General features: G+C 35.6%; 1 protein-coding gene across 1 annotated transcript in view; it reads left to right on the plus strand.

Annotated features, from left to right (window-relative positions):
- The window catches only part of LOC120327393 (R-spondin-2-like), a 46475-nt gene that overhangs the window by 4818 nt on the left and 27447 nt on the right, over window positions 1–14210 (plus strand). The window contains exon 2 of the mRNA XM_039393774.2: window positions 395–526. Within this exon, the coding sequence (XP_039249708.1) occupies window positions 395–526 (132 nt within the window). The remainder of the gene's footprint in view (window positions 1–394; window positions 527–14210) is intronic.

The following is a 14210-nucleotide window of genomic DNA, read 5'->3' on the forward strand; positions in this document are numbered from 1 at the left end:
TGACGTAGCAAGAATAAAGATAACTATTCTACGTGATTCAGCAGATACGCTACAAAAAAAAAATTTAAATGCAGTAAGACTCTTGAATCACAATATATAGCTTTATTAATATTTATAAGTATTTTCTCCCCTTTTTTAAATATTTCAATATTCGAGAATTCGCTCGGTACCGCCCCCTCGAGGTCACACGTTTCCATCGTCTCCGGATCCTATAAGAAATAGCCTGTTGTTTTATTAAACTTCATAGGAACCCTTTTTATGGGGTGTAGGGAACATTTTATTTCGTTACGATAGTCCGCTGATCTGTCCAGCAAACCTGCTCATTTAACGCTTTGTTGGTGCCAATGTACCTTCATGCTCCCTAGTTTCACCGCTTATTTATCACATCATACAGACCCTGTTATTCACGTGACACGGAGGCAAAGTGACGCAATAGAAGACACTTCCATTGTCCCAACTGTCCTTGACGACGTTGAAGATTTGATGAAAATAAAAGGAAGACAACCAGATGTTGACGTCACAGAAGGTACATTGTTTATTGTGTTGCCACAATACGCACAAACCAAATTGTTGTATAATTTTATTGCTAGCCACAATGCTGGAGCAAGTACGCGAAGTGAGAAAAGTTGATACCGTCAATCGTAACGTATACATGAACATGATGGATATAAAAGCTTTAATTGATGTCTCGGGACAAAAAAAACCGATATTACAGTTAAATCATAGGAATAATAACATAACAAAGCCTTTACTTTTTATTACCCCTTTACCTGTGGTGGTGTCCACGGGGCCCTAGCGAACCCGTTCTTGGAATATGGTGATATGGGAACCCGATCTTGGTTTCCCTGAAAATGGGGAACGTTGTTAATGATTTCAATCAAAAGAGAACTCGTTTCTAAACTTTTGAATCCAGGGACTGCTTTTAACCATGTACAGAATAACAATCAAAGTAATTTTACCTCTTACTATTTTGGGTAAATTCAATCTACACTTGTAAACAGCATTGGGTCCGTAGAAAAGTGCATAAGTGGCAGTGGCGCCAAGACCGTTCGTTCCCTTGGCAGTGACGTAGGGTGCTGTCTTTGACTAGGCCTAATCTTTCAAGTTCAGTCATAAAAACTCGAACGTCATTACATGTTGGTTTAATTTGATATTTCACACCAGAATTAGCGCGAAACCAACGATTAAATACAAGGCCACTGAATCCGTATAGGTAAGCAGCAGTAGTCTATGGTACTCTGTCTCTTGTCCTTTGGTTCAGGACATGAAACTTCTTCCATATTTTCATTTGAAACATACGTTGAATGCAAATAACTCCCAATTCTGTAATCCATGCGTGGAACCCACAAACACGCAAACCCTCGATAAAAATACACAAAAGTGTGAAACTCAAGTTAAAGTTCGCGTGTTCCTAAGTCTTTGTACTTTTAGTCATCTTGTGAAGTGGTTTTTGTACTTAGTCGCGTAGTTATGAGTTGACATCACTGCTGGTTGTGTGGTCGTATGTGCGGTGAAAAGAGCACGCGACTGGTAGACGCATACGAGCAAAGGACGAGAAGTAGGAAATACGCATAGAAAGTGGGGGATACGCATTACATAGAGCAGTGGTTCCCAACCTTATATATCTCAAGACCCTCTTCTGGAGTAGCTTTTAGCCAATCATGGCCTTCTATTTATTATTCCAGTGGTATTTATAGTGTTCCATTGAATGGTAGATTCCAAATTCGATTATTTTCAAACAATTCATGCTCAATAAAGGAAAAACGCCCTGTGAAATAATCTTGTAAAGCAATGAAACTAGGAAGAACAAGGAGTTTTCTAATAAGAGGAAAAGTAAAATCAATTTTCGCCTGGAACGGTGACCCCCTCCAGCTGCTCTGTGGCTCCCTTGGTGGGCCACGGGCCTCTGGTTAGAGAACCACTGACATAAAGAGACTTGCAAAGGCAAATTGTTTAAACCAGAAGAGTGCAATATATGGCCAGAGAGCCATGGCACGGGCCCATTTACGCAACTCGTGAGGGACTACGTATCATATTATTTTTAATTATTCATCTTATTTGTGAGGGCACTATGGGCATTTTGATTTTGTGTTACGTCACACTGACGAAAATTTGTTTGTGAATGATTCAATAACGTGATGACCAGTTTTATTGGTGCCGCTGTGTTATTAAAAGATGAATGAAAAAAATGTTAATATGAGTGGCGTAAGTTCAACACTGAGTGCTGTCTGAAATACGGAGAAGAGGCGTGGTCTGAGAGTAACATGAATCTATCTATTACTGATTTATGCCAAGTGGATAAAATACCAATAAAATACTCACTTAAGAATATATTTTAATATAAATTGGTTAGCCTTGTTATCCTTTCTCAATGCAATTGGCTTATTAGGCAGGGATTTCTGTTTCGCGTATTTCACGGTTTTGAAATATGACAACACAACTTTTTAATGTGCCGTCACAAAAATGTAACATGGTGACGTCAGTGAATTATATTGTGACGTCACATTTAGTCTCAATGCAATGAAACTTACAAAAAAAAAGTGTAGACATAATATAATTTTGACGTCATATCGAGATATGATGTCATAAGGCATTTTATAACAATCAATGGAACCAACAAGCGCCACACCCCCGATACACTAGTAGTGCGGAGACCCCCTCTCCCCGCCCTGAGTAAACCACAGAGGAAGTGTATCGTCATGGTATTGCAGTTTATATGCAGCGTATCTTTGCCTTAAGTTTGTGCTGATGGAAAGGATTTGAGCAAATATGCCTCCGATTTACTAGGTTTACTCTATCAAAGAATAAGAGATGATTACTGAAATCTCAAAGTTACAGGTAAACAATCAGCCATGACCCTTCCTTATTATTCTGACCTTTTCGGGGCATGTTTTTTATCTAAGTATTCTATGTATTATAGCAGTGTTTCCCAACCTATAGGTCGCGACATAAAATAGTATCGCTTGAAAATTTTCCTGGGGTCGCATGTTTATTCAACTGAAACCTAAAAGTTGCTGCTTTCATTTTTAGTATTTTCTAATATTATTAATTTCAGTGTTTATTTTATATTTGTATTGAATTGTTGCTCAATAGTAATTGTATATGTATGTGGGAAGTATCACGGCGTAAAAACTTAGCAGCTACTGTTCTGCTCAAATAAAGCTACGTCTCGATTTCAAAAACTCGCTTATGGCAAAGAGGCACAGCTTTCTCGCTTTGAGTTAAGTTTGGGGGAATGGATTATCACTTAAAAAGAAGAGACTCTGACTTTGCTTGCTTGTATAAAAGCATTTATATATATATACATTAGAACTGTTTTCTCGTCCCAATCGCTATATGTTGACATATCGCTGTCGTGAAAATAAACCTAAAAGAATTAACATAGTAATTCTCAGTATCACTTTTAATTAAAATCTTGTTCCGAAAAAATTATATATTACAGGGTGTCCAGAAAATGTTGCGCAATTTTATAATAATAACAATTAAAAATTTTGCCCGTTTCATAGCAATAACAATTGAAAGTTTAAACAAATTTTATTGTATGATAAATGAGAACTACAAGCCCAATAAGAACTATTAATAGACAAAGACAAGGAAATTTATAATTGTTATCACTATAAAATCGGGCGAACTTTTTTGGACACCTTGTTTATAACGTAGATAAGTACATTTTTCTATAAAATCAAACTTACGCCGGTGGTCGCTTGTTGTTACGACCGATTTCTATCACCAAATACAGATGAAGCATTCACGTAACGGTATATTAGCTTCGGAAGTTGAGCTCGTTATGGAAATGCATGTTCAATTCAGCGGAACTCTGGGTACTATAGTGCTAGTGCTGTTACCTCGTCGTTGATTTTAGAATTTGTATTCTTCGATTCAGTTTATCACAGAGTCAGTTAGGTTAGTTTAGGTTGTAGGCCTTCTTACTCACTCTAACCTTATCTGGCTCTTATATAATGGCTTTGTTTCACATCCTTTACTTTAGGATAGGATATTTTAGATCAGCGGTTTCAAACTGGGTGCCCGTGGCCTCCCGAGGGCAACACAACAGTAGGAGGGGTCACAATGCAAGGCGCAAAACTGATTTTAATTGCTACTTCACAAAAAAATCTCTGTTTTTACTATTTTCATCGCTTGATAATATTGTTCTGTAGAGTGTTTCTTAGGCTGGAATGACATGAAAATTTGAATGTAAAAGTTATTTTTGTACCACTAGGCCTATTTTAATTCTTGGAGTAGCGATAATACAGGCAGAACACTCGCACCAACCGTGTCCATGGGCGACCCGACTTGACGTGACATCTTCTTTAGTTTGTGATTTTAGGAAGGATTAGATAACATTTCCAAGCGTATTAAGAGGTTCCGTCTTATGTACACGTTCATGTTATTGTCGACTTCAGTATAAGCAGGTGTTGTTTATTTCGTGAGAGCGAAGAGATGAAAGTATGATATTAGGAATGGAGAAATTTTGCTTCGATGGTAGGTGGAGCAGGGGTGGGCATTTTTTTGGACCAGGGTTCAAAAAATTTACTAACCTAGACTGGTGGGCAATGTGAGTGTGACGTAAAGAGTTATATTTTATGAACAATATTCACAGTGTTACAAAAGCAAAAGTGGAAAAACAATAGGCCTCGTACTAGAACCTAAATTTAATCGCAATCTCAACAAATTTCCTAAGCTATTTTTTTTAACTAAAATCAATAGAAAAATTGAATTTAGTCTGGTTGTGGTAGCATTGTGCGGGCCAGAATTGATTACCCAACGGGCCAGATTTGGCCCGCGGGTCGTAGTTTGCCGTAGTCTTAGAGCGTTGTGGTTCACCATGGTCGCATCGCGGGCAGATTGAATATGAGGCCAACTGATCAGGACAGTTGTTGAGGGCGTTTTTAGGGCGTGTCCCAATAAAGAGTCATGCTTAGTCGATTATTAAATTATCACCCAATGCAAGATATATTAGCATCTCAATATAAACATTTTGATTTTTTTTTTGACGAATGTTTTCGTATTTATCAAGTGAAAAAGGAAAGCCGATAAAACAACAATCTTATTCAATTCAATTCAAGTCGTTTATTACTCCAGACCGCTATGGCAAACCAGTTATTAGTCTATGTTTATTATGGGAATAGTTGGTCAGTTATTCGTTTCAGATGCATACGGGTACACTAACACAAAAGCAGAAAGAAATAAGCTCAACCCTATAAGCGTGGTGGTTTATGTAACATTCACCATCAAGAAGTCCATGCATCTGAAAATAACTGATTTTAACTGATCCGATAACCGACATTTACTGGTATCCGGACGTGGGGCCGTGGTTCACCATATGACTTAGCCGCACGTATGGCTTTCTTATCGCCTAGGATAAATAGGTAAATCCTGAATTTTTCCAAATATGTTGAGAGCTGTTGTATTAACACAGAAGTAGAAAAAAAGAGCAAGGGTTAGGCACGGCCCTCTCTAATCAACCATATACGTTTATTAACTTTACTATTTGTCTTCAAGACTTCTTCCTTTGTCTTATCATTGGTAGGAAGCGAGTCCGTCACGCGTTTTGATAAAACGAAAACGAAAGCTCTGGCAGCGCATCTCGGGGGTTGTGGGTCAGTAATATGGGTTATTAGGACGATCGGGAGCCAATGTTGTTAAGACTGATATTTCGGAGTAGTTATTAGGTGAGCATCCAGGGTGAGATAGAGACAAGAAGACTGGCTCAAATCGAACAAATTATTTTCTAAAAATTGAATATTTTTAAATAGAATTCCATGGTTAGTTTAAGAGCCGGGATTGTTCTGAACTGAGAATTACGTAAAATAGAGCCGGCAAAAAAAAAAAAAAATTAAAAAAATTCAAATTTTAGAATCGCGTCGAAATATTTTTAACATAACGCTCTAGTTTGAGAACTTGTCTGTTGAATGCGCGCCCATGTCTTTCTTATTTGCAAAGCGGTTTTGGGCCATCTTCGTTGCGCGCAACGTGAATATTACAAGTGAAAATCTTTGCAAGATAGTGCCTGCAAAATGTTGACTAAATTCGAGAAACGTCAAATATTAGACTATTTCTCAGTATGCTATATGGTTTAGTTACGAAATGGGATATTCAGCCTAAGATAGAGGAGAAAATGCCTGAGGTTGGGGAAGTAGACATCTTTGTACCAGGAGTTATGTTGTTAGCGTTATGGTAAGAACTGTGACTGTTGGACATTACGTAATAATAGTCACTCTGCTATATGTACCCAGAAGCGTAGCCAATAATTTTCAGTGGAGGGGGGGGGGTCTGAAATTCCTATTTTAGACCGTTACAGCTAGCGGGTCCGCAAAACGTAGGTTTCCAAGAGTCTTGGGGCCAAAATGCGTTTCAAGCTACGAACAATTGCTATGTATATATCATTCAAAAAAAGTTTCGAACCCGGAATATTTAACCAGCAAAGGCACCATTAAGTCTTAAAATTGAATCCATTACAAATTCCGAAACTTATTGATTACTAGTTAAATTTGATTGTATAACAAATGAATTTTAATGCAATTTTTGCTTTTGAATGGTAGTTTTTGTTTAAATATTAAAGAGGAAATGCCTGTCTTTGCAAAAAGAATTTGTTTATTTTTCCTGTAGTTTTTCTCTTGCAGGAGAAAGTCAATGCTCCACAAAATTATTTCTGCAACAAAAGTGGTCCACGACAAAAAAAAGTTGAGAAACACTGACCTGGACCTACACATATCAGTGCTTTCTTGTAGAGAGATTTGTTTAGATTTGTTTTATTTTAAAGGAGGGATTCCAACTCTGAAGCCCACCTGGCTCCGCCCCCGTTAGTACCTTTTTTGACGTTTAAATAACATTTCATTTACTTTGAGCAAATGTATGATCACGGTGCTCAAATGATTGGTGAAATTCATATTTAAAAGCTTCTATTGTGATTCCTATACATGGTATATTTATTTCACCACTCAGTCACAATTTTGATTTGTAGGCTCCAAACCACAAACCAAAATAGATGAAACAGTTATAGATGTATTATTATGTTGTCATACAACATGGTTTGTTTCCGTCACAATACATATAGTTGTAGCAGACGACAGGTGTGGGTTGTAAGTGCTAATTTGTCATCTCGGCGTCGCGTGTATCAGCTTTGTCGTAAGAAGACTAAAATTTCGGGGTCAAATATGCACGAATGCTTACCGTGTTTCCCCAAAAATAGGACCGTGTCTTATTCCAATGTTTTTTTCGAAAAATACCACAGATTATAATACCAATACCATTAATTAATAATTAATAATACCATACCTTATTATATTTGTATTTTTTGGGTAGGGGGGGCTTTTATTTTTATTCATCAAATATAAACTTACAAAGTAGAGAATTACTATATTTTCAAATATACTAAATATCTTTTTATTTAAAAATGATGTTAAACATAGATTAATTCATAAATGACCATAACATCCTCTGGAATGCCTTGCAAGTCTCTAGATTCATAAATCATAAGTGAAAAAAATTGCTTTATCGATTAGGTCTTATTTTAAGGGGAGGGCTTATATTACAATCGTTTTTAAAATTCAGGCTAGGTTTTCATTTACGAGGAAACACGGTAGAAGCAAAAAAAATGTCGATACTATCATTGACCCACCAATTATATGTTCTTTGATGCTGTTTATCTCAGTTTAGAATAGGTTACTTTGGATAATTGCCCACCGTTAATTTTCTGATCTTGATTTCGATTCTGTTATTTTTTTTTTATCTCAAGTTTTAAGGCGGGGCGATATTTCAGTTGATTTGTTGCTGCATCGCCACCCTGATCGATCTTTTCTGATGCTGCAACAAGATAGTTTCTGAATATGCACCTACCTGTGCATGTTTTACTATAAATACCGACTCGCAAAAGTCTTGAGGGACTCATTCCATAAAATTTAACTATTGCTAAAAAGACTTCATTTGTGCCTTGGGTCCGATCTATTATAATAATAATAATTATTCTGGTAGAAATTATAATAAGTCATCAAGTTTCACTTATGGACGTTGCATAATCTCTTAATTTGGTAAAACCCAAGTTGACAAAATAATAGCATCTTGCCAAGCATTGACTGCTTGTACAGGAACTTGTTAGGATTCGAAAACGTATCAAAACGTCGTATAAAAACCACATATGATGTATGGGAGAACTAAAAAATGTTATTCTGCTTACTTGAAAACATTTTTTTTATGGAATTGTATTGTAAATGTATAAAGCAAATTTATCTTTTTTTCATGAAGTCATTTTTTATGACTTTTATTGGTGTTATAAAAGCGGTTCCCTTTCGTTTGCTTTTGCAGACAGTTTTCCATTTTTTCTAAATATTCTTTTATTTTCAAATAATGCGCAAATAGTTTCAAGTGTTATGTAACAAAGGGCTTAAAACCGGCGGATGACATTGTTACCTGATACTACATTTTCCCGTGTCGGATAACTACAAACAAAATTTAACAAGTTTAAAATGTTTTGACCGAAATTTATTTAAAATGAACAAAAAACCAAAGCGAAACAAGGCGGGAACGTATTGTTACGTCACGCTTTGTAACAAAGCGGAAAACAGTGTGTCCCCCAACACAAACAAACACGCCGCAAACTGAAGTGATTCGTAAACAAAAGCGAATTACCGCGTTTGCTAGAAAAAACCATTAACTCTGGATTGCAAAATTTGCGCTTTTTATGGGAGGACTTGACATTTTGGCTTCGAACAAGGCTGTGTGAGAGGAGACACTGATGCGAGAAATGGTTTTCGTTTTTCGTTTATACAAGTGCCAGTGGGCAACGGCAACAAATTACCTAACTTATCCTGAACTAAGATAAACAGACATTGCCACATTGACCCATCGAATTTAGTAAAAAAGGGTAAATTTTTAACAACTTTAGATAAAATGCGCCACTGCATAGATTGTCCATTTTGGGCAATGAAAGCACTGGTAACGAAACAAAAATAATGATGTTATATTTCGGTCAAAATTTCGATGTTTTTATACTTCATGGGAACGCTGTGTAATAAAACTTGGTACACACCTTTAAATGACGCTGGTACAGTTTTTTCTACATTTTGTTTGAATTTTTGCTATTACTGGGGTAGTCATTTTACTTTCTGTGTTCAGATGATTTAGTCTGGTCTTTTGTTGTTATACCTTGCAATATACCTTGCAATATCATGTTTTATAGCATGTGGAAACACTTTTTATGCGCGTGTGAACTCTTTTTATGACATATCGGACCACTTTTTATGATTATGGGAACTTCTTTTCTGCTTCGTGTTTCGTAAACTAATCATTGGAAGACTTTTGTGTTTGCGGCCTCTTGAGCAAAAGTTACTTGTTACTCGTGAACCCACAGCCGACACTTATACATAGGCATAGGTGAACGAATCGAAGGTCTCTAAATTTAATAGTCAGTTGAAATATGTTATTTGAAATAGAAGATTCGAAGCTTCGCCAATTTTAAGTTTTCAACTTAACAGATGTGTCATTGGTAAAACTCCAATCGAATACATTTATCAAATCAAATTTGTGAGTTCGAATACTTCATTTTCATTGCTACTTGAAAAACCGCCTTTCTGACTCAATTCAAAAAGTGTTGGTTTTAAACTAGTGAAATGAAAAGCAAACACATATTTTATGTATGTAAAATATTCTACATATATATAAATTGGCGCTCCAGAAGTGTGTGTGCCAATATGGAAGTAACTAATTTTGTTCGCATACTTTACATCAATTTGTATGAAGGGACTGAAACCCATGGGCAGGGGTATGGTATATTCACTTGGCTAACACAGACAGTCCCCGAACTCGTAATAAAACTAAATAGGGAAAATCGGAATAAAATTATAAGCTAAACCTAACTTGGTACACACATTAGGGAGGTACCCATAAATTTATTAAAAAAAATTATGCTAGGCATTCTCTCTGTAGCTTAACGCAAAAATTCCCTTTGTACTGTACTTTACAATCTGCTCTGAGATAAACGGCCATTGGTCATGCACACTTTCATGCTGCAAATTTACTTTAACAATCATACCCCAAGTAAATTGAGCACCGGTCGGAACCCCCGGAAATAACTTTTGGGGGTCAAGGGTCAGATGAAGGCCGAAACTATTTCCTCGTTGAACATTTCTGGTTTCAATTAGTAAAATGGAATGTGGGACAATTTTGATTTGTTAGAGAGATAAGACTACAGCTGTCGTAAATAAATAAATGTGGCGTGGACATAATTATAACACGTGGCCATACGTGATTCGTTCATTTCGTATGGTCCGTGTGTAAGTTATATATATCCTGAAATGTTACTTTCTAATTCGTGGTATTGTTTCGTCACTAATGGTTGTCTGCAGAAACGCTGAACAAACAAAAAAAAATTGTTGAACAAATATGACGACATAATTCGAGTTTGGAATGCCGCGAAGACAACCTCGTTAAAATTGAAAATAAAAAAATTTAACCAAGTGCAATATTTAAATGTTTAAACGAAGATTCTATATTGACAGACACAAATTGTACCTATGAAGTGCTTCGGTTAAATTGTTGTAGTTATTTTAAAAATAATTTTATATATATATTTTAAATTATTTTATAATTTTATATAACAGTAAACCTATTTCATTAAGAATGGAGATCTTTTGTACAAAGTCTCCCGAAGTACGTGAACCAATATGGCGGACACCGGAACGTAGATGTGCACCAAGTTAGGATTAGGCCCTAATTTTCTTCCAAATTTTCCTTATTTTAGTCCTATTACGAATTCGGGGATTAGCCAACTGACTGCCGTAGTATTTGTACCTAAAAATATTGCCTAACCCTAACCTGATACAAGAAAATCAGTATTTGTTTAGTTAGAGTTTGGATTAGGAATGCAGATTACGATGTAAATTCAAATTTTAAAATGATTCCTAACCCCAACTCTAATCCCAACTGGATAAATACTAATTTTTTATTTTAAAACGTGGCGATCTTTTTTTCCCAAATTTCACATTTTTAAATATTCAAAACTGGATTTAATTAAGAATCATCCTTCGAAATTGGAACGTCGAGGAAAAAATGATTTATTTTTACATTCGATTTCTAAATTAGGATTTTTGTTTTGATAGCCATGTTTTATTTTAGTTAGCGCTTTTATTTAGTCAATATACTTTTGGGGTTTCTAATTTTAGATTCCACACTAAAGAATTCATTCAAATCTAATAAAAATTGGGAAATATTAATAAAAACGAATTTTCTGAGAAATGTAAAGAATTTTTGTGTTTTTAATCTGTTTTTTTTAGCAAAATATTGAATTCCCTCTTTTTCTGAGAATTTCAAATATTTTCCGAAATTTTTCACGGTCATTTGTTATCAATGTAGTTCAAGGAAAATTGAATTTCACTCCAAAATTTAGGAAAAGAATCTTGAAAATATTAATAACATTTTTCTGATTATTTCCTGCTCTGGGCAGGGTATTGTAAAAGTAGTTGAATGAAACACTATCAATATTAATATATTGTGCTCACTCAGTTTTAAAATTGCAAAGAGAGTTTATCGATATCATATTTTTTTTGGTCTCATACATATATTAAATGAAGTAAAAGAACTTAAACAATTACTGATTTAAAAATAACAAACGTGGTTAAGATATATTGAGAACTGACTTCATAACAAAATTGAAATTGCAAACGAGCTTTTATAAAAACTCTGGACATTACTTGACTTTACTGCTTACTGTACTGGAAATTAGCAATACCATAAGAGAGCAGTTTTCGCCAAGTGCGCTCACAAATTCAAATTTATTCTCGCAAAATTACAATCTCTGCCTAAAATTACAATCAGCTACCGCAAAACAACATTTGCACAAAAAACCAGTGAACTAGCTCAGGGGTTCACAACCTTTTAATCGAGTGAGCCAAATTTTTTCAAATAAATTTTTAAAAATATATTATAACGATTTATATATAGATATATAAAATAAAGCGGCCCAAAGACATGCTCTTAGGTTTTTGTTGGAAATATAAGCAACCCAAGAAAATTTGCAGGCGATCCAGGTTTGGGTCGCGATCCATAGGTTGGCAACACTGAACTAGATATATTTCGTAAACCATAAGAGTTACTCATCTTTTCAGATGCTTTATACAAGACATTTACAATCAAAAAATGAACAATCAAATAATAAAAATCCACAATTTTCAATCGTAATCTTTATGAATTCACTTGATGCGTAATGCTAGTCAGTGGTGAAAGCTTTTTCGAATCCTTTGACTTTGATGTTATGAAAACGTATTTTTCAACTTTCTTTTATGCAATTAGGTTTAAATTAGAACATCAATTTTTATACAGGTCTTTAATTCAATTTAACACAAAATTTTGATACTCCCGTAGTGTGTGCACCAGGTTAAGGTTAGGCCATAATTTTATTCCAATTTGCCTTATTTCAGTTCTATTACGAGTTCGGGGACTGTTTGTGATAGCAAAGTGAATATACCTCCTACCTATTGACTTCCGTGGCTTTACATAACTTGATATAAAGTAGGCAAACAAAATTAGTTACCTCCATATTGGTACACACACTTCTAGAGCGTCGGTTTCAATTCGATTTACCACAAAATTTTAGTAGATTTACCCATCTTTCTTAAAAGAAATGATAAATTCCAGTCCCCATAAAAGGCGAACAAATCTCTCATCCCCCTGTTTCATGGTGAGTGACTTGAATAGGTCACAATACCATGTTTTGACACCGAAACGTAAACAAACGGCAAAACCACTTTAAGTCGTCTTTGATTTATCTCAAAATTTGTCCTATTAAGTTGAAACATTGTTTCAATTTCGGAGGCGTCCGCTCCTTAGTGAATAATTTGGAACATTGTTTCAATTTCGATGGCGTCCGCTGCGAGGTGAATAATTTCGAATATTGTTTCAATTTCGAGGGCGTCCGCTTCTCAATGAATAGAGCGTTAGCAATAGAGGATGTAAAGCAGAGTTTCCAAGATGAAGAGAAATTTAATTGTTTTCGTGATGGGGTTTCTATTCTGTATTTAAGTGTAGTACTACTAATATTCCGTACTTGCTTAGAAATACAGTAACACGTATTCATGCACACACTAAACACTATTCTAACTGTACAAAAGTCACAGAGCAAGTCACTCGTATATTAGGACAGGATTTACATATTTATTGCGGGGGAGAGGTAAGCAGATAAGACGGCTCAACCATATGGCGAACCACGGCCTCTCGTCAAGGTTACCATTCCATGTCGGGTATGGGATTAGTTTGTTTTCATATGCATGGACTTGTCAGTGGAGAAAACCGTAAACGTTACGTGAGCCACCACCCTACGACTTGTATTGTGAGCAAACAAATAATCGTCATTTCTCTCAATTTTGCAAGAATTGTAATGTAATAATTCTGTTTATCACGTCACAAAGTCAATTTGCTTTCTATAAATAGAATAAAAAGTTGCGTGCAAGTGTTATATTATCACGACACAATGTATCGGTCTGTTAGAACGAGAGAATGTGAGACGACACACTTTCGGTTTTGGGGTCACAAAAATATTTTATGTTTTGGGGAAAAATTACACCGACACACGATCTACACGGTATGAATGTTCCTTTCTTATTAAGTGGAACTTCGGTAAGATGAAACGCTACAGTAATAAAAATTGTGATAATGTGACGCAAGAAAGCAAAATCGGTCGTCTTGTTACAGTATCCTTGCAGGTAATGCATACTCTAACGCAGTGCTTCTCAAACGGTGGAGCGCGCCCCACAAAAGGGGCGTAGACATTTTTTTCAGGGGGCGTGAAACTAACTAAAAATAAAAATATATTTATTAGATTCGATATTGCCCGCCTTCCTTCGGATATTTACATTTCTTCATTGTTTAAAGATTGCAGAGAGCTGTTGTGCTTGTATCTTTATTATCCTTACCGTGGAACTTGTTTAAGACTTCATGCTGTTTAGATTCTAGAACGCTTCTCTGATACTTGTAGCTTATTGTTAGCTAGTTAATATTAAAGTGGGTCGCGAGACTTGACAAATTCTAAAAAGGGATCGTGGCCTAAAAGTTTGAGAACCACTGTATAACACAAACGCAGAGAGATAGGAACAGTAGTAGATAGGCACGCGCTACATTAATAACTACACAATATACTAGTTTTCATTTTTTCTACAGTGTCCTCACGGTCAGTGCACTAACACAAAAGCAGTTATAGTATAAAAGTAGCTAGCACAGGG

This window comes from Styela clava, chromosome 14, assembly GCF_964204865.1.
Source record: "Styela clava chromosome 14, kaStyClav1.hap1.2, whole genome shotgun sequence".
In the NCBI taxonomy this organism is placed as follows: domain Eukaryota; kingdom Metazoa; phylum Chordata; class Ascidiacea; order Stolidobranchia; family Styelidae; genus Styela; species Styela clava.